The sequence below is a fragment of the Marmota marmota genome, unplaced genomic scaffold (assembly GCF_001458135.2).
Source record: "Marmota marmota marmota unplaced genomic scaffold, marMar, whole genome shotgun sequence".
Taxonomy (NCBI): Eukaryota; Metazoa; Chordata; class Mammalia; order Rodentia; family Sciuridae; genus Marmota; species Marmota marmota.
In genome coordinates, this window is record NW_026000164.1 from 15,669,761 (window position 1) to 15,691,265 (window position 21,505).

At 34.9% G+C, this 21,505-nt stretch overlaps 1 protein-coding gene across 1 annotated transcript in view; it reads right to left on the reverse strand.

Moving 5' to 3' along the window:
* Window positions 1-6,489: 6,489 nt before the first annotated feature.
* Window positions 6,490-21,505, reverse strand: part of Agbl3 (AGBL carboxypeptidase 3) — a 67,358-nt gene continuing 52,342 nt past the window's right edge. Inside the window, 2 exon segments of the mRNA XM_048786646.1 lie at window positions 6,490-7,061; window positions 21,179-21,410. Of these exon segments, the coding sequence (XP_048642603.1) occupies window positions 6,644-7,061; window positions 21,179-21,410 (650 nt within the window). The 3' untranslated portion in view covers window positions 6,490-6,643.

Sequence of the window (21,505 nt, forward strand, 5' to 3'; positions counted from 1 at the left end):
CTCTTCCCATTATTTTATTTTTTTTCTTCAAATATTTTTAGTTGCAGATGGACACAATACCTTTATTTTATTTGTTTAGTTTTATGTGGTGCTGGGGAACAAACCTAGGGCCTCACACATGCTAGGCAAGTGTTCTACCACTGAGCTACACCTCCAGCCCCATCTTCCTGATATTTTAAAAAATATATTTAAAATTAAAGACTTCATGTTTTAGAGCAGTTTTAGTTTCACCGTGAAATGAAGAGAAAAGTCCAGAGATTTTTCCATACGACCCCTACCCATACTCAGGGTCATCTAGGTTTTCTCCTATGTTTATCTTCTAGGAATTTTATAGTTTTGTACTTTACATTTAGGTCTATGATCCATTCTGAGGCAATTTCTGTGAAGTGTACAAGTTCTTTATCTGGATTCTTGTTCTTTTGTATATGGATGTCACTTGTTTCAGCACCATTTGTTGAAGGGCCTCTCTTTGCTGCATTGTCAGGGATCTGTTGATTTTATTTATGTGATTCTTTTTCTGGGTGCTCTCTTCTGTTTTGTTGATCAATTTCTCTATTCTTTTGCCAACATCACACTATATTACTGTAACTTTATATAGTAAGTCTTAAAGTTGGGTAGTGTCAGTTCTCCAACTTTGTTCTTCTTTTTCAATATTGTATTGCCTATTCTGAGCATGTTGCCTTTCCATATACACTTTAAAATCACTTTTTTGATATCTACAAAGTAATTTGCTGGGATTTGGATTGGAATTTATCTATAGATCAAGTTGGGAAGAGCTGACATCTTGACAATATTGAACCCTCTTATCCATGAACATGAAATATGTCTAATTTTATGTGGTTCTTTAGTGTCTTTCAGCAGAGTTTTATAGTTTTCTTCATATAGATCTTGACATATTTTGTTAGATTTATGCCTCAGTATTTTAGTTTTTGGTGCTAACGTCAGTAGTCTTGTGTTTTTAATTTCAAACTCTAATTGTTCTTTGCTTATATGTAAGACAGCAATTTACTTTGGTATTTCAACTATTCATCAGCTTTCTGGTGCTGTGATGAAATGCCTGAGAAAATCAACACATAAGGAGGAAAGATTTGTTAGCTCATGATTTCAGAGACTTTAGTCCATGATTGTTTAGCCTTTTTACCTTTGGGACTGTGGCAAAGCTGATGTTATGGCAGAGAGTGCGTGGTAGAGCAAAACTTCTTACCTTAAGACTGCTAGGAAGCAAAAGAGAGGAATGGGCTGAAGTTCCAATTATCCCTTTCAAGACCAGGCTCCTCACTGATCTAACTTCCTCCTGCACAACTCCACTTCCTAAGCTTTCCATCAGACCCCATTGACACCACCCTGGGATCAAACTTTTTTAACATATGGCTTTTGGGGGATATTTAAGATCTAAACATAGCTTTGTATCTTACACTTGCTATTATCACATTAATTCCAGGATGTTTTATTTTTATTGATTCTTTGGGCTTTTCTACAGTCATATCATCTGTGAACAAATACAGGTTTTTTTTTTATTTTCCTTTCCAGCTGTATATCTTTTATTTCCTTGTCTTGCTGAATTAAGATTTCTAGTCTTAAAATGGGCATTCCCTTATCTTAGCAAGAAAGCATCTGTTTTTTTTTTTTTTTTAAAGATGTTCTTTATCAACTTGAGAAAGTTTCTCTCCATTCCTAGTTTGCTGAGAGTTTGTTTTCTTACGAATGGGATAGGAGTTTCCCAAATATTGTTTCTGCATTATTGATATGATCATATGATATTTCTTCTTTATTCTGTTGATGTGATGGATTATATTGATATTATATTGATATAAATGTTGAGCTAACTTTGCATAACTTGAATAAATCTTAGTTATGGTGTATAATTATTTTTATACATTATTGAATCCTATTTCTAATATTTTTTGAGAATTTGCATCTATTATTTATGAGAGATATTCTAGTTTTCATTTTTTGCAATATCTTTGGTTTTGGTAATAGGGCAATACCATAGAATGAGTTAGGGAGTATTCCCTCAGTTTCTATCTTCCGAAAGATATTGTAGAGAAAAGGTATAATTTCTTTCTTGTTAGTTAGAATTCATTAGTGAATTCATGGAGGCCTGGTGTCATCTCTTTTAGAAGGTTTTATTATTTCAATTTCTTTAATAGCCCTCCCTATTCAGATTGTCTTTCTCTTTGTGTGTGTTTTGGCAGGTTACATCTTTTGAGGAACTAAGCCATTTCATCTAGATTATCAAATTTGTGGGCAAGGAATTTTTCATAATATTATATCCTTTTAATGTCCAGGGGACTAGCAGTCTCTTCATTTCTGACCTTAGTAATTTGTGGTTTTCTCCTTTTTCTTATTAAAGAATATTCCTAGAGGCTTACATATTTTTTGATCTTTTCAAAGAAAATGTTGGCATTTCATTAATTTTCTCAGTTAACTTCCTATTTTCAATTTCATTAATTTCTGCTCTAATTTTTATTTTTCTTCATACTTCGGGCTTAATTTTTCTTTTTAATAATTTTCCAAGGTAGAAGCCTAGATTCATTAGACAATCTATTCTTATAAATGCATTACAGGCTATAAATTTCCCAGTAAAAGCTTTGCTTTCATTGTATTCCATTTTATTGTTATGTTTCCATTTTCATGTGGTTTGGAGTATTTAACAAAATTTCTTGAGAACTCATTGCCAAAAATTAACATAGCTACTCCAACTTTCTTTCAGTTAGGGTTAACAGGGCATATCTTTCTTCATCCCTTTAAACCCGTGTCTTTCTATTAAAGTGAATCTTTATATTAAAGTGATATATCAAGAAAATACTTCTCTTTTTATTCACTCTGACAGTGTCCTATCTTATAATTGCTATATTTAGGCCATTGCCTTTAAAAAGTGATTGGATTAGTATCTACCATATTTGTTACTGTTTTCTATCTGCTGCTTTTGTTGCTTCTTGTCTTCCATTCTTTTTGTACCTCTTCTTGTTTTCATCACTTTTTTTCCTTTTATTATATCAAGTATAGTTTTTTCACCTTTGTACAGTGCATCAAATTTACATCAAAACCAAATCCTCTTTCAAATAATACTATTCCAATCACTTCCTGGATAATGCAAGTTCTTTTTAGCAGAGTACTCTCGTTCCTACTCAATTGCTGGTATTTGTTTCATTTATATACAAGCTATAATTTCTGAACTTATTGTTACTATTTTCATGTTTTTTTTTTCTGGTCATGGTGATTGAATCTGGGGCTAATGCATGCTAGGCAAGTGTCCTACTGATGAACCACATACCCAGCCCACTCTCATTATCTTTAAAACACTGTTATCTTTTATCAATTAAGAAAAAATAGTTTACTTTTATTTTCTCTCTATTGCTCTTCCTTTATGTATATCAGAGTTTCTGAGTTGTATAATTTTCCTTCCTCTGAAGAACTTTCAACATTTTCTCTTAAGTCTAGTGGTGAAAAATTCCCTTGATTTCTACCTAAGAAAGCATCTTTCTACACTTTCCAAAGACAATTTCACTGGATAGAGATTTCTAGGTTGATGGTTGTTATGTGTCTCCCATGATATATATGTTGAAAAGCTCACCCCCAATGTGATGGTGTTAGGAGGTGGGGCCTCTGGAAGATAATTGTAATTAGGTCATGAGGATGGAATCCTCATAAATTAGTGCTGTTATAAAAAAAAGTCATGATGGCCACAAGATGGCCACTGCCTGCACCCTTGCCAGACACTGAATCTCTTAGCATCTTGATCTTAGAACTCCCACCTTGGAACTGTGAGAGATAAGTTCCTGCTATTTAAGCAATTCACTCCATGGTGTTTTGTTACAGAAGCCTGAACTAAGGAGTTATTCTTTAACACTATAAATATTTCACTTGCTTACACAGATTCTGAAGAAAACTCTAAAGTAATTATCATCTTTCTCATCTATATATGATAGGTGTTATTTTTTCCTCTGTCTTCTTTCAAGATTTTACTAGGTCTTTGATTTTCTTGAGTTTGAGTATAACATGTAGAATTTTTGGCATTTGGGTTCTGTAAGTTTTCTGGATCCATGGTTTGTTGTCATTATTTATGGAAAATTCATTCATTCTACTACTGTTTTTTTTAAAATTTCTACATCTCTTTTTATTTTTTAGAGTTTACATCTCTCTTCTTATATTACCCATCTGTTCTTGCATGCTATCTATGAATCCAATTAGAACTCTCAGCCTATTAATTATATCTGTTTAAAATTCCTGGGGGTATCTGAGGTTTATAGTGATTAAATTTAATCTTAAAGAAGTAGAGGTTTTCCAGTAAACTACTAGGGTGAAGAGTATACCAAGCAGAGAAAATGAATAGCCTTTAAGAAAGAGAGTGGCATACTCAGAAAACTGAAAGTTAAAGGGCAGAGTGGAAAAGTGAACCTACATATTCTCCTAGGGAGAGCATCATATCAAGTATTTGTATAAAATAATAAGATTATTAGAAGAACAATTATGGGTGAGGACCACGGTAAAATTGTTAAGGAAATATCCGTATACTTCTATGTTCTGAGAAACTGGTTTATTATTGTATTATTCACAAAGGTACTCAACTCCATAATTTATAATCTTAAACCCTGAAGACAATTGAAGGTTCAAGTGATAGATATTTCACTGAATAAAAAAATAAATCAAGATTTTCCCATAGCTTACTTACCACCCACCCCATCTTTGAGAATAAGAGCAAAATTGAATTTTGAGAGCTCTTACTCATCCTGATGTCAGCTACAATAAATGCTATGGTTCAGAACATTATCCTCACTTTACCAAGCTGGAGCACTTACCTTGCAGAAGGCATCTTGGAGGAGCAGACCTCTGCTCTTACCCCAGTCAGTAAGAATAAGAATTTTGGGGTGAAAAGTAGGGGCCCCTGGGGGATAGAATACTTACCCCCAAAGCACAATCTATTTTATCTTTTTAAAAATTTTTTTTTTAGAGAGAGAGAGAGAGAGAGAGAGAGAGAATTTTTAAAAAATATTTATTTTTCAGTTTTCGGCGGACACAACATCTTTGTTTGGATGTGGTGCTGAGGATCGAACCTGGGCCGCACGCATGCCAGGCGAGCGCGCTACTGCTTGAGCCACATCCCCAGCCCCAACAATCTATTTTATCCAGAAGATAACTGGATCGTTCGTCGAAGAAATCTCAAGAAATCTATTGTCAAGACTCTTTTAAAACACAATATTTACTCTAAATATTATAACAGACTCTTAAAATCTTCTTCAGCTACTGGAAATATTGTTGAGAACAGATCACCAACTTTGGATCTTCCTGGTTATACTCAACCCTAATTAGGCTTGTGGCCTTCACCTTTCATGTACCTAATTTATTTAACTTTCATTCCACTTAGTCTCATCCTGTACGGGATGCCATTGTTGACCCAGGACTAATCGACTCTTTTCTCATTTGCTACATCCATCCTGACTTACCTGCTTGATCTGTTTCTCTGCATTGTCTTAAAGGAATCTCTCCCAGTGCTTGCTGCCTTATGCATAACAGAATGTGAGGTGCTGAATTTGTTCCACAGTGTCCATATGAATAAATAGCTAGAGATGTACAGCTCTAGAATGGATGTACTCATCAGTTATAAGAAAAATTGTGCTTTTAATATTTTACATCTTTGCTTAACTTTGATAAGTAAAATGTCTTTTAAACTATAATATATACATTTCAGTGCCATTTTGTGCCACTCTATCACCTTGTAATACCTGGTATTTTCTTTATGACATAGCAACATATAATATATGCACTTATCTGTAATCATTTTAAGTCATGTATGTCTTATGTGGACAATTATATGATATTCTTCTGGTGGGGAGAAATGTCTTTTATGTCATCAGTGATTCCAAGTATACCAATCACATAACAGAAATAAATTCAGATGGAAATGAGGACAACCACTCCATTCACAATATCTTCAAAAAAAATAAAATACTTGAGAATCAACCTAACAAAAGAGGTAAAAGACTTATACAATGAAAACTACAGAACCCTAAAGAGAGAAATAGAAGAAGATCTTAGAAGATGGAAAAATATACCCTGTTCATGGATAGGCAGAACTAACATCATCAAAATGGCGATATTACCAAAAGTTTTCTATAGGTTTAATGCAATGCCAATCAAAATCCCAAAGGCATTTCTTGTAGAAATAGANAAGAAATTTGTAATGTTTTGAACAACCAACAATAAAAAATTAAAAAAATAAAAAATAAAAAAAAAATAAATTCAGGAAATGATGTTGACTGGTTCATTAAAGTGCCTAATAGGGAGGTTAAAATTAGTGATAGCACATGTCATTTCTCCCTTGAATTCTTAGTTATTTGGTGCTGTATGCATAAGTAATTCTGGAAGAAATCAAAAGTTCAGAATTTTGTTTTTTCATGCTGACAAAAATTAAATATAAATATCTTTAGTGTTTTTAAATTTTCTATATTTTCTCTAGATTTTTTTAAATATCTGGTAGATGTTTCCATTAAATAATATGGGATATCTTGAATTTGTAGTTTAGCATCTGCATATGCCTGTAAAGAGGGAGGTATAGTGAAGGAAGGCTTGTCTTGTTTTCTTTTTACTATGTCAGCAATGTCATCTTTCATCCAGTTTTCAGAGCAAGAAAACAGCGAGATTAATTGTCCCTTTGGAACCTCAGGTGGAAGGTGAGTTGTCTGTCATTCTGATGTGGTTGCTCCTTCTTGGTTTTGGGGAGATGAGGAACTATCTGCTTAGAGCTCTGCAGTTTGGACTCTTCATCTTGAAGACTCTTATCTTTTATGTTTGCAACCACTTCAAAGCTTGAGGGAGCAGTCTCCCATTTGCTGCTTAGAAGGTTCATGTCTTCAGTCTTTGTGGCCCAGAGAACATGTTTTTTCCTCTTCTTGGTGCCTTTGAGAGGTGTCAAACTTTCAAGTGACCTTTGGGGCACAGACTGGAACCATTCTGAGGCATCTGTCCTAAGATTCCTTTGAGTTACAAAAGGAGGGTTTCTGGGTGGTGTCCAAGATGAGTTGTATTTCTTTATATTTATGCAAGTAGCTGGCTTTGGTCTAGAAAAGAAATTAAATATGTGAATTTTTGCTGGACATGTACCCACTTTATAGACTACAAAATCAAGGTAGAGATCCTCATATTGCAAGAGGGAAATTTTTTTTCGAGAGAGGGAGATCTTGTAAATTATTCATGGTAGCCATGTCATTTCTCTCAGGTTTTCTAACCACAAACTTTTAACTACATTTTACTTAAACTTTCTAATTTGTTTTGGTAGTGCCGGGGATTGAACCCAGGGCCTTATACATGGTAGGTAAGCACTCTACCACTGAGCTATAATCTCAGCTCCTAAACTTTTTAATTTTGAGTAATTGTATACTAATATGCATTTGGGAGAAATAATAAAGATTCCACGTACTCTTCACCCAGTTTCCTCTAAACGTAACATTTTGCAAAACCATAGTACAATACCATAGCCTGGATATTGACATTGTTGTGGTCAAGATACAAAACTGTGGCCTCACATTGCTGTGTTTAGTGCTGACTTCCCTCCTTGCCCATCCCCTCCTTAACTCCTGGCAGCCGTTAATCTATCATCCCAATTATCTAGTCTTATTTCAAGAATGTTATATAAATGGAATCACAATGTATGCAACCTTCTGGAATTAGCTTTAGTTTGTGTAGTTCTCTTTGGTTATCCATCCAGGTTACCCTGCACATCATTAGTTTATTCCTTGTTACTACTGAGTAGTTGTCCATGGCACAGATGTACTACAGCTTAATGATTCATCATTGAAGAACATGTGGATTATTTCCAATTTATGGCTGTTACAAATAAAGCTGCATAAACATTTGTGTACAGGTTTTTGTGTGAATTTAAGTCTTTGTTTCACTGGGGTTAATTTCCAGGAGAGTAATTGCTGGGTAAAATGGTAGTTATATATTTAATTTTTAAAGAAACTGCCAAACTGTTTTCCAGAGTGGTTGCCCATTTTATGTTCCCACCAGCAATATATGAGTAATCCAATTTCTCTGCATTTGGTATGGTGCTTTTTGGGGGGGCAGGAGCAGGGGTGCTGGGGAGTGAACCCATACAGGGCCTCGGCCTCATACATGTTAGGCAAGCGCTGTGACACTGAGCATTCCCTGCCCTGTTGTTTTTGTTTATTTCAAAGATGTGCAGTGCTAGCTCATTATGTATTTAATTTGCATTTTTAATGGCTAGTTGAACATCTTTTCATGTGGTTACGTGTCACCTGTATATTTTGTATGGTGAAATGTCTATTCATGTCTTTTTCCTTTTTCTAAATGAAAAGTTTATTTTAATACTTAGAAAATGCTTTAATTTTGAAATTTTGAAAATTCTTTAATCCAGAGAGAAGTATTTTGATCACATGGTTTGCCATATCTTTATAGCCTGTCTTTTTATACTTTCAACATGGTCTTTTACAGAACATTTTATTTTGATAAAGCCCAATTTACTGATATTTCATTTTATGAATCATGTTTTTGGTGTCAAGTCTAAGAACTCTGCTCAACCTTAGTTCCTGAAGATTTTCTATTTTTTTCCTAAAAGTTTTGTAGTCCTATGTTGTACACTTAAGGTCATAATCTATTTTGAATTAATCTTTGTATACACTATGAACTTAAGTTTCACTTTTTGACCTATTGAAGTCCAATTATCTCAATATTGTTTTTTGAAAAGACCTTCTGCCTCTGTTGAATTGTTTTTTCTTTCTTTCTTTTTTTTTGGTACCAGGGATTGAACCCAGGGGCACTTAATCACTGAGTCACATTCCCATCCCTTTTTATATTTTATTTAGAAAGAGGGTCTTGCTGAGTTGCTTCAGGGCCTTGCTTTTGCTGAGGCTGGCTTTGAACTTGTGATCCTTCTGTCTCAGCCTTCTGACTTTGGCATTTTTATAAAATCGGTTATAGGCTTATTTCTAGGTTCTCTACCCTGTTCTATTGATGTATATATCTATTCATCCTCCAATAGTACATTGTATTACTGTAGCTATATAAAAGATCTTGAAATCAGACTGATTCCTCCCACTTACCCTTTGTCAAAATCGTTTTTGCTATTTTAATGCCTTTGTGAAAAAGTCATGTTGGGATTTTGAAAAGAATTGTGTAAAACATGGATATCAATGTGGGAAGAGCTGACATCTTTACTCATTGAGACATTCAATCCAGGAACATGCTGTTTTTTTTTTCCCCATTCTCTTAGATCTTTGATTTCTCCTATTCATGTTGTGTAGTTTTCAACATACAAGTCTTACACTTATTTAGTAAATTTTCAACTATGTATTTCATTTTTATGAGATATTGAAAATTGTATAATATTTGTAATTTTGATGTACACAAGTTCATTTCTTACATATAGAAATACATGTTTTGTATGTTTATCTTATATTCTGAAGTCTAGAAGAACTTGCTTTTTATTAGTTCCAGGAGTTTTGTTTTGCAATAGACTTCTTGAGACTTGTTTTTAGAGAATAACATAATTAAAAAGGGACCATGTTCTTCCTTTTATTTTGATCTGTATGCTTTGTTTCTTTTACAATGGATAGAACATCTAGTACATTGTTGGATAAGAATGGTGAAAATGGACTATGACAAGTTCTCTATTCCTATTTTTTTCCTGAGAATTTTTATCTTTTTTTTGTCATTTTGTCAATTTTTTTCTGTGCCAATTAACATGATCATGTGGGTTTTGATCGTCAGCCTGCTAATATGGAAGATTACCTTGATTGTGTGTGTGTGTGTGTGTGTGTGTGTGTGTGTGGTTGGTACTGAGGCCCTTTCGTCTGCTAGGCAAGCATTTCACTACTGAGCTATATCCCCAGCCCTTTTAATTTTATTTTGAGACATGATCTTGCTTAGTTTCCCAGGCTGGCCTTGAACTTGCAATCACTTTATCTCAGCTTCCTGAGTAATTGGCATTACAGATGTGTACTTGATTTTTAAAAATATTGAACCATCCTTGAATTCCTGAAGTGGATCACACTACCAAGGTGTGTATAATTCTTTTTTAAATTTAACACTGTATTCTATTTACTGATTTTTTTGTTAAATATTTTCTAATATACATCTATGAGTGACCTCATTCAATATCTTTCTTTATTTTTACTGTCTTTGGTTTTGGTATCAGGCCATTGGGTAGCTTCATGAAATGAACAGAGACTTACTTCTCTATTTTCTGGAAAAAATTTTTGTAAAATTGGTATTAATTCTTCTTTAAGTACTTGATGAAATTTTCTTGTGAAACCATATGGGCCAGGAGATTCTTATTTTTAGGAGTTTAAAATTATGAATTCAATTTCTGTAATAGTTAAAAGGCATTCAAATATTCTATTCCATATTGAGTGAGTTGTGAGGTGGGGGAGAGAGGAAGGGAGGGAAAGAGTGTATTAAGGAGTTGATCTATTTTCTGTAAATTGTTAAATTTGTATCTGTATTGTTTTCAACTATCTTTTGATCTTTAGTGATATCCCTTGTTTCATTCTTACTTAGTAATTTGTTTTTTCCTTATTTGACAGTCTTGATAGAAGGTTGTTAATTTTACCTATCTTTTAAAGAACTAGTTATTTCACTGATATTCTGTCATTTTTCTGTTTTTGATTTTTGCTCTTATTTTTATTATTACCTTTCTTTTTATTTGATCTTTTTTTAAAAAAAAAAGTTCTTGAGGTGGGGAGCTTAGATTATTGATTTGAAATTTTTCTTCTATTTTGCATATGCATTTATTTCTATAAATTTCCATTTCAGTACTGCTTTAGTTATATCCCACAAGTTTTGATATATTGAGGTTTCATTTTCATGCATTTCAATATATACTTTTATTCCTTTTGAGGCTGTCTTCATATCATGAATTATTCAGAAGTGTGTTGTTCATTTTTCAAATATTTGGGTGTCTTGTCTGTGTTCTGTTTGATATTGATTTCTAGTTTGATTCCATTGTGGTCACAGATTATACTTTGTATTGTTTAAATTATCTTCAATTTTTTGAAATTTGTTTTATGACCAGTTTTGGTCTATCTTGGTATAATCTGTATGTACACTTGAAAAGAATGTGTATTATGCTGTTGTTGGGTGGAATGCTAATTACCAATTAAGTATTTTTTTTGTTGAATTCCTTAATATCCTTATTTGCCATTTACTTGTTGAATAAATAGTGGATTTGCCTATGTCTCCTTCCAGTTTTTGCTTTACATATTTTGTAATCAGTTTTGTAGTTTTAAGCAAACACATTTAAGATTGCTGTGTGTTCTTAGTGAATTGTTACTCATTATATAATGTGCCTGTCTCTGATAATTTTCTTTTGAGATCTGCTTTATTGAATATAGTCACTCCTTTCATTTATTAATGTTTGCATGATATGTCTTTTTCCATCTTTTTAAAATTTTGTCTACATTGTCATACTTGAAATGAGTTTCAAGTGAACTATGTATCATTGAGTAATGTTTTTAGATCTATTCTGCCCATCTATCTTTGCTGGTTTTATTTCAAGCATTGACATTGTTTCTGTGTGTTCACTGTTTTTTGTTTCTATCTTTTTTCTGCCTTACTATGGATGATGTGAACTGAGAATTCCACTTTGATTTATTTGTAGTGCTTTTGAGTGTATCACTTCAAATAGCTTTTTGAGAGACTGCTCTACACATTATATTACATATGCACAACATCAAAATCTAAAGGTGGTGTTGTGTTACTAGTTTGGACATGGAAACTACCTTCCTTTGTGTGTCTTTACCTTCTCACATTTATAATTGCCTTAATATTTCATTTACATACATGTAGAACAATATTAGTGTTATAACTTTTACTTCAACAAACATAATTTAGAAAACCCATTATTCTGACCTGTATTTTTGCTTACCATATTTTTTTCCTGGTAGTCTTTCTTTTGTTGTTTTCTTTTTGTTTAGAGAAAACCTTTAGCCATTCTTTTAGAATATTAATTAATATTGGTCAAAGACTCTCTTAAGTTTTACTTCATGTGAACATCTCATGGGTCCACCTTTATTTTCACTGGGTATAGAATTTTAGTTCAATATTTCCTTTCAACTATTGTGCACTTCTTCTGGCCTCCACTGTCATTCAAGTTATTTTTCCCTGTAGGAAAGGTGTTATTCTTCTCTGATGCCTTTCAAGATTTTGTCTTTTTATTTAGTTTTCAGAAGTTAAATTTTGGTAAATTGGTATGAATTTCTTTGGGTGTGTCCTGTTAGTTGCTTGCTTAGCTTTTTTTTTCATGTTTGTTATTATCAATTATTTGTATTGATAATTATTTAAATTAATTCACATGTTTACTATTTTATTTATTCACAATTCTCTTTTATTTATCAGAACTTACTTATGGGTTGATTTTCTTACTATGAATTACATGCTTTAGATTTTGTCTTAATATGTTTTCATGAAAACTCATTTTACCTGAAAATGTTTTTATTTTATTATCATTCTTGGGAAATAGTCTCACTGAGTATGAAATTGTAGGTCAAATGCTAAAGATTGCTTTTTTCGCTGGGCACTTAATGTGTCTTTGGCAGTTTCAGTTGATGATTTTTTGGAAACATCATGACTATGTTTATTTCGAATGTAATTCATCAGGTTAATCAAGTAAAAGACAAAAGCACACGATCACATCAACAGATGCAGAAAAACATTTTTTTTCACTTTTAAAAATGTGTTCTTTTAGATATACATGACAGTAAAGTGTATTTTGATATATTATACACACATTGAGTATAACGTATTCTAATTAGGATCCCATTCTTGTGTTTGTACATGATGGGGAGTTACATTGGTCATGTATTCATATGTTAACATGGTAAAGTTATGTCCAAAACATTCTGCTGTCTTTCCCATTCCCGGCCCCACTCTTCCCTCCATTCCCCTTTATTTAATCCAATGAACTTCTAATCTTCCCTGATGTTAGCATAATTGCAGCCATATTCCTTTCCTTCACCTCCACTTTATGAATACTGTTTTTATTCCCAAGAAATAGAAAGTAGCCCGAGATAAACTTACCGTCCTGGAGATGTGCTGGTCTTGCCCTGTTCTCTCATTGAGAGATAGAAGACAACTTACCGGCTCCTGAGATGGGGACATACTGGTTTCCCTGTTCTCTCCTTGAGAAGATAAAGGGACATGCAGGTTTCCCTGTTCCCCCTCTGAGAGGAAAACTGCCTATCTCTGTTCCCAAGAAACAAGCTTGCCTTCCACAAAGATCAGGAGATACTTACTGTGTCAGTCAAGACTAAACCTGCCCCTAGTGCCCAGCCATGATTCTAGCCTACAAAAGGTATCATTTGAGGGGGAGTTGCTGCTGTTCTCCCTCACTTGCTGCTTCTGTCCCTCTCTGTGCCAAGCAGCCTTGTCAGGCTCCTGATAATAAACCCACTTCTTATCCCAGGTGTGTGTGTGATTAGTCCTGCACCACTTTCCTTTCACCTACCCCATCTTAGTGTGTGTTAGCTTCCACATATCAGGGAGAACATTCAGCCTTTGTTTTTTGCGGGGGGGGATTGGCTTATTTCATTGAGAATGATAGTCTCCAGTTCCATTCATTTACCAGCAAATGCCATAATTTCATTCTTCTAAAGAAGCAGCCTTAAAAGGCTGAGTAATATTCCATTGTGTATCTACACACATCACATTTTATTTAACCATTCATCTGTTGAAGGGCACCTAGTTTGGTTCCATAGCTTAGCTATTGTGAATTGAGCTGCCATAAACATTGATATGGTTGCATCACTGTAGTATGCTGATTCTTAAGCCCTTTGGATATAGATCAAGGAGTGGAATAACTAGGCCAAACAGTGATTCCATTCCAAGTTTTCTGAAGAATCTCAATACTGCTTTTCCTAGTAGTTGCACCAATTTTAGTCCCACCAGCAATGTATAAATGTACTTTTTCCCCCACATCCTCACCAACATTTATTGTTACTTGTATTCTTGATAATTGCTATTCTGACTAGAGTAAGATGAAATCTCAATATAGCTTTAATTTGCATTTTTCTAATTGACAGAGATGAACATTTTTTTTTCATATATTTGTTCACCATTTGTATCTCTTCTTCTGTGAAGTGTCTGTCCAGTTCCTTTGCCCATTATTGACTGGGTTACTTGGTTTTTTTTATGGTGTTAAGTTTGTTTTTGAGTTCTTTATATATCCTGGAGATTAATGCTCTATCTGAGGTGCATGTGGCAAAGATTTTCTCCCACTCTGTAGGCTCTCTCTTCAAGTTCTTGATTGTTTCCTTTGCTGCGAAGAAGCTTTTTTGTTTGATATCATCCCATTTAATGATTCTTGATTTTATTTGTTGTGCTTTTGGAGTCTTGTTGAGGAAGTCAGTTCCTAATCTGACATAATGGAGATTTGGGCCTACATTTTCTTCTAGTAGGCACAGTGTCTCTGGTCTAATGCCTTGGTCCTTTGAATTATTGCTCAGCTTTTGATTGCAGGTTTATGTCTCTTGCCAAATTTACAAACTTTTCAGGCATTATTTCTTTGAGTTCACTGGCGTCCCTATCTTATTTCACCTCTCCTTCTGAAACTCGGATAATATGAATAAAAAATTTTATTTTATAGCCTCCTAGGCTCTGATCATTTTATTTTTACTCTATTTTATCTCTGATATTAGATAATTTCTATTTTTCTCTTTCTTTGTTCACTGACTCTTTCCTTTACTCCACCACCTCACTTATGCTATTGTGCTCATCTACTAACTTTTTATTTCAGTTATTGTACTTTTCAGTTAAAATTTTGAAATTTGGTTCTTTTTAATATTCTCTTTATCCTTTTCTCTCCATCTCTATTCTGCTAATATTCTTAATTTTTTTCCCATTTGTTTCAACTGTGTATGTTAAACCATTTTTATCATGACTTTAAAAAAATCTTAGAAAAATCTAACATATCCCCCCCCCAAAGCTCCTGGTGAGACAGTGCAAGAAGGTTCAGAGGAGAAATGATTGTGTTGTGAGAGTCTTAACCCAATAAGTGATTTACCACTAAAGTGGTAGGGTGTGGCTGGAGGAGGTGGGGATTGGGGCATGGCTTTGGATATATATTTATATCTGGTGAGTGAACTTTCTGCTTTCTGATCACCATGTAAGCCTCTGCCACACTCTATCGCCATTATGTTCCTATCTCACCTGGAGCCCTGAAGAATGGAGCCACTATCTGTGGATTGAGATCTCTGAAACTATGAGCCCTCAAATAAATTCTTCCTCCTCTACAGTTGCACTGGTTGGGTCATTTATTCACAGCAGTGAAAAAGATGACTAAAACAGAAATTGATACTGAGAAGTGGGGTCATTGCTGTGCCTAACCTGACCATGTGGTTCAGAAGATTTTTGAGCTTTTTGGAATTAGTGGGAGGAATTTTGAGATGTTTAAAAGTGCAAGCTGGAAATGCTTTAGATTGTTATATGCAAAACTTAATGGCCAGTTCTGGTGGGAGCTCAAAAGACCAGAATGCCAACAGAACCAGGGACAATGAAGACAGGGCTCAAGAGGGTTCAGAGGATGACTCTATTGGAACTTGCAGTAGAGACCATTAGTGCTATGTTCTGGCTGAGAAGTTGTCTTCATTTTGCCCGTGTCCAAAGACTTTCTGTGAGGCTGATTTTAGAACCAATGGACTTCTTAATCTGGCAGAAGAAATGTCTAGGTAGCATAGCATTCAGGTGGTGGCATGGATATTGCTGGTGGCTTTTATACGAATTTATGGTGATAATCAGGAGCAGCAAGCACAGCAGAAAGATTTGGAAAAAGTGAATTTGAAAGGCCAGAATAAAACTAGAACTAAGGAAGTTGCAGTTGTTAAAGACAATACTAACATTACAGAAATGCTAAAAATTTTTCCTAGAGACAATAAGAAAGATGGCTTACTGGCATCTCAGGAGCTGGCAAGACCACACCCATATCTCAAGCTCAAGGGAGTAAAGGTGAAAATTCTCTTGAGAAGAGATGAGTAAGGTACCCTTCTTCCAAAAAGGGCCTAGGAAGTTTTTTCAATGTGCTCAGCCATCCAGGCACTCAGAGGCTGCCATAGTAAGGGTCTCTGGAGGCTTTGCTACTGCTCAAGATGGCGGCAGAACTTGACGTCAATCATGTGATGCTGGTTCTGCAGGAATGCAGGATGCTGGAGTTAGGAGGTCATGAAGGCTTCCACCAAGATTTCAAAAGAAGGCCTGGAAGTCCAGGAAAAGTACAACAGGGCTGGAGTCCCTGTGGGCATCCCCTGAGACGTCAAAGTGTGGAGATGTGTGGAGAAAGCTGAAGCTGCAGTGGAGACTACTGAGATTAAGAAATGCCAGTAACATTGGACATCATAGTAGGACAGCTACAGGAATTGAGCAGAAACAAGCCAACAAAAGGCCACTTGGGCTGCAACAAAGGGTGGAGCTACACATGCCCTTTGGAGAAAACATCAAGATGCCATATGCCCACATGCAGGACATGAAGCTACAGGACTTGTTTGCCCAGCTGCATTTCGGTCTTGGTTTGGTCCTATCCTTTCTTTCTATGCCCCTAATTTTGTGTATAGAAATGTTTACTATGTACCATTAAATATTGGATACTTGTAAATTGCTTTTTATTTTACAGGAGTTCACAATGCGAAGCCTTTGGACTTGAACTTTGAGCAAATCTTGGAACTGACGACTATGGGGATTCTTAGAAATGGAAAAAATATATTTTGCTTTGTGAGATGGTTGTGAGGTTTTGGGGCAGACTGGTATGGTTTGGATGTGAGGTATCCCCCAAAAGCTCCTGTGTGAGACAGTGCAAGAAGGTTCAGAGGAGAAATGATTGGATTGTGAGTCTTAACCCAATCAGTGATTTGGGATTAACTGTGTGGTAATTGAAGTGGTAGGGTGTGGTTGGAGAAGGTGGGAATTGGGGCGTGGCTTTGAGTATATATTTGTATCTGGCGAGTGGACTCTCTACTTCATGATCACCATGTAAACCTCTGCCACACTCTTCATCATGTTCCACCTCACCTCGAACCTGGAGGAATGGAGCTGGCCTTCTATAAACTAAGATCTCTAAAACTGTGAGTCCCCAAATAAACTTTTCCTCCTCTAAAATTGTTCTGGTTGGGTCCTTTAGTCACAGCAACAAAAAAGCTGACTAAAACATTGGTATATCAGCTAATTGTATTCTTAAGATTAATTGTCTTCTTAAAATTAGTGTTGGATCGTCCTGGTACTTAAAATGATGGTTTATTCCTGATTAAAACATGGACATTTTCATATCATAAGACTCTGGATCTTATTTAAACTTTGTTTTAGCTAGATTTTTGACTCTGTGCCAGCAAGAGAAGTGGGGTGATAAGACCTCATTACCACTAGATGGAAGTAGAAGTCCAGGTCCCCACTTGGGCTCTGCTGATGTCAGAAGGAAGAGGTTCCTAATTTCTGTTGAACAGTTCCAACCTCTGTGCTGCCTGTGCTGCCAGTGACAGGGGTTGCTTCATTGCTGCTGGGTCTTGGTACAAAGGCCCCTTCTGATACTAGCCCAATGGGGAGCAGAAGAGCACCTCATTTCTGTCCAGTGGGTGTGGAAGTCTAGGCTCCTTAGTGGTTTCCAGTGATACCTTCTGAGAAGAGGCTCTTTATAGGCCAGTGGAGTAAAGTTTTTGGCTTCTACTTGTCCTTTTTAAATCCTACCCTAAGTGGGGTGTTATACCTCATAAGAGTAGGAGTCTACACCTCTCACATGGCTTCTACTTACATAGATGGCAGTGCAACCACTGTTTATCAGTGGTGTTTGTCTGGAGTAGAAAAACTTATTGTCTTAAGAGTTTTCTATTGAGTTAGCTGTCACTTTCTTGGCTCTTTAGTTATACAGTTTAGGCTTCTGTGGGAGTTTTGTGCATGTGTCTGTGCCTGTTGGTGTTTCCAGATTGGGGTCTTATTCAGCTTCAAACCTTGAATTCATGAGGCAAAAAGGAAACCCAGATCACAGGGTTATTACTTGGTTCCTGAAGTCCCCAGCAAGTCTCCTTCCTTTTTTTCAACCATTCAGAGTTGTCTTATATTTGTTTTAGATGTATTATCTGAGGGTTTTAATTGTTTTTAGTAAGAAGAACTGGAATAATGTGTCTACTTCATCTGGAGTGAAATCTCTCCAACTACCTTCTGATTTATATAATCTTTCTCAAGAATTTTCATTATTGCCAAATGGAATGCAAAACATGAAATTTATTCTTCCATATCTGAATTCTGATCAGTATTTGACTCTACATAAATTTAAGGGATATAAATCATCTTGCTAACATGCTGTTGATTAGTAATCCACCTAGACCTTATTTATTTTGGCTGAAGAGCAGAACAATTTATGTTCAAGTTCTATAATTACACCCAGATGTCAAATGCTTCAGTATGATAATTTTGCAAGCTGTAGCAACACATTAACTAGTCTCTATCTAGTCCAAACTTAGATTCATGTCCAAGATAATTTAGTAAAGGTGTGATCTTTTCATTCTTTACTTATCCTTTCTTTATCTTGTAATCATTTTCTGTAGATAATACTATGTAAAAATGATGAGCAAGTTAAATAGAGAATATATAGATCAGAGAACAAACCCCATAAATTATAAAAGCAAAGATTATCAGTTTGATATGTTTAAATATACACTGAGAGTCTCTTTGCTAAGTATGGTCTTATTTGCAGCTTTCCTGCTTTTTATATTTCCATGTAAACCTAAAGTAGATACTTTTGGGGATGTCCAGCCCAGACACAATTTCCCCTTCTCAGGGGACTCTCTCTAGGTCCACAAGGGTAGGGCTTCCAACAACCACGTATGTAATTATGTGATCTCTATTCACTGACATGGTTGCCAATCAGATTCTCTCTCCTTATAATTTAGAAGTGGGAATGAACGATAGTGAGTTAATCTTATAAGTCAAATTGCTACGGGATATAAATTTGTGAGCTGACCGTTGTGTACCCCCTTCTTCTAGAGAGGGAAAACTAGACTGTAGATAGATAAAGAGCCCTGGTAGTTTTCCTCTCCCAGTTCTACCCACATTCTGAAACCTGGATGAATTCCCTCTCCTTTTCTTCCCATGAATAGCCTAGTAAATTCTTGGAATTCTTCCCTTTCACCCTTCCTTTATGTTTTTTAATTAAGCTAGTTTGAATTGGTTTCTGATACGTATAAATGGAGAGGTCTTAATACATCCTCGTATATGTCTATACCTTCAGGCTCAGGCTAATACACACTGAGTGCCTATCTGGGTTCAAAGTACATAAGGAATCTCTTATGAAAGATATAGCTAAAAATCAAGTTATGTTCTAATTGTCACCCAGACCCCTTGCCCACCTCTAGATTCTCAGCTTCTTAGCCTCTTTGCTCAAATGTGTTGTATTTTTGTTATTAGTTTCCTAATTTGTGATTTTGCTGATATTATCATGTTGGATTCCTTGTTTGCCTGGGCCAACACTACAATTTGCTTACCTCATATTAGCTGACCTATTGGACTCTATTCCTGTCAGGCATCCTTCCCCAAGATGATTGCTACCCATTACACTAGAAACTTCCCTCAATTTCCCAGTTTAATAATCTTATTGATTACATAAAAAATACCCATTAATAAACATTTAGGGAAAAACAACTGAAAGAGGATTACCATCCCCTAAAAACACTTTAGTTATCAGGAGATAATCATTGATGGGAATATGTGATCCCAGAGCCTTTTTGTAGGTTTGTATGTGTTTGAATGTGCACATACATATAAATGCAATCATACCAAATCTGTTTATCTGATTTATATATCCTATTTCATTCACTTACTTATTGGGAACATCATTCCATGCTAATTAATTAAATATTCTGTATGATACTAAATAGCTATATAATATTTCATTTTATGAATGTACCATAATTTATTTAAGCAATTTTCTATTCTTGGGCATTTATTTCATATCTCTATTTTTGACTTCTCTTAACAACACTGAACACATGCATCACACCATATTCAGGCTTTTTCTGCAGGCTACAATTTCTAAAAGTGAATTTTTTTAGTCAAAATGGATGTATGGGAACTGAGTTGAAGAGCATGTGGTTAGCATGTGTGAGGCCCTAGGTTTAATCCTCAGCACCACATAAAGGAAAAAAGAAAGAAAGAAAGAAAGAAAGGAATGTGAAGGATTGAAAAGGAAATGAAACTAAGGATTTTCCACTTATATTGTTGGATTGCCTTCCAGAAACTCTGTTTATATTCACGAAATCAATGAATAAATTTGTCCACTGAGAAGTAAAAATGGTATTTCATCATTGTATTAATCTGCACTCTTTAGATTTTAGTGAGATCAAACATTTCTAAATGTTCATTTTCTGTGTTTTATCTCTTGTGAATTCCTCATTCAGAGCCTTTGCCCCTTTTCACATTAAAATACCCATTATTTTCTAAATGACTTATAGGCATTCTTTGTGTATTTGGTATATTGGTCCTGATTTTCACTTATGTTTAAAGAGAAAAGACAAAGCATAATGATGAAGTTCAGAAGGACTCTGGAATCAGAATGTCTGCCTGGGTTTGAATTCAGATTTTGCTACCTATTATCTTGTGTGATACTTTGCTGAATTTACTTATCATCTCTGTAAGTCCTCTGGTGGAGTTTTTTGGGGTCTTCTAGATGTCAGATCATGTCATCAGCAAACAGATAATTTGACTTTTCCTATTTGTATCATTTTCAATCTCTTTCTCTTGTCTGATTGGTCTGGTTAGAGTTTCAAGAACTATAATGAATAAGAATTATTTAAAAACACCTGAAAAATTTCAAGTCAGGATATGATTACATATAATTTATGCATACTTTATTCACAGATGCAAATTAATGAGTAATTTCATACAAATAACCATTCAAATAAGACCTGATAACTTAGAACTTCACATACCTGGTGTTTTCTTTGTCCCTTTGTCAAATGTGGTGTAGCTGATATCATTTTCCAAAGACTATTTATTTATCCAGGATTGTTGCTTAGAATAATGAACTAATCTGCCTTGCTTCCTTATAAATGAATGTATTAAATATTTAGGAACAGGATGTGGCTCTGGGGTATAGCACTTGCTCAGCATACACAAGGCCCTTGGTTTGATTCCTAACACCACCTAAAAAAAAAAAAAAGCTACAAATGATAATACTGTATGGACTTACTGATGTTGGATTTGGAAGTTGCTTCTTGAATTGAATAACTGTTTTATCTGACTGTTTTCCATGGGTTTTTGGGTTTCCATGATAGGGAGCAAATAATGCAATATTTCTTGAGTTTGAGCTATTCTTTTATCCCTGTAGATTCTTTTTTCATCATCTGTCCAGTTTATGCCACTCTTCTTACTTTGGACAGGCGTACATTCTTTACCTTTGCTTTTTAAGTTGTGATGCAGATCTGGGGATCAACCAGAAAAATATGAATAGATATATGAGTTGTATTTATTCAATAATTACTTATTAAATTATTCAATTATTACTTATTAAAGGCAA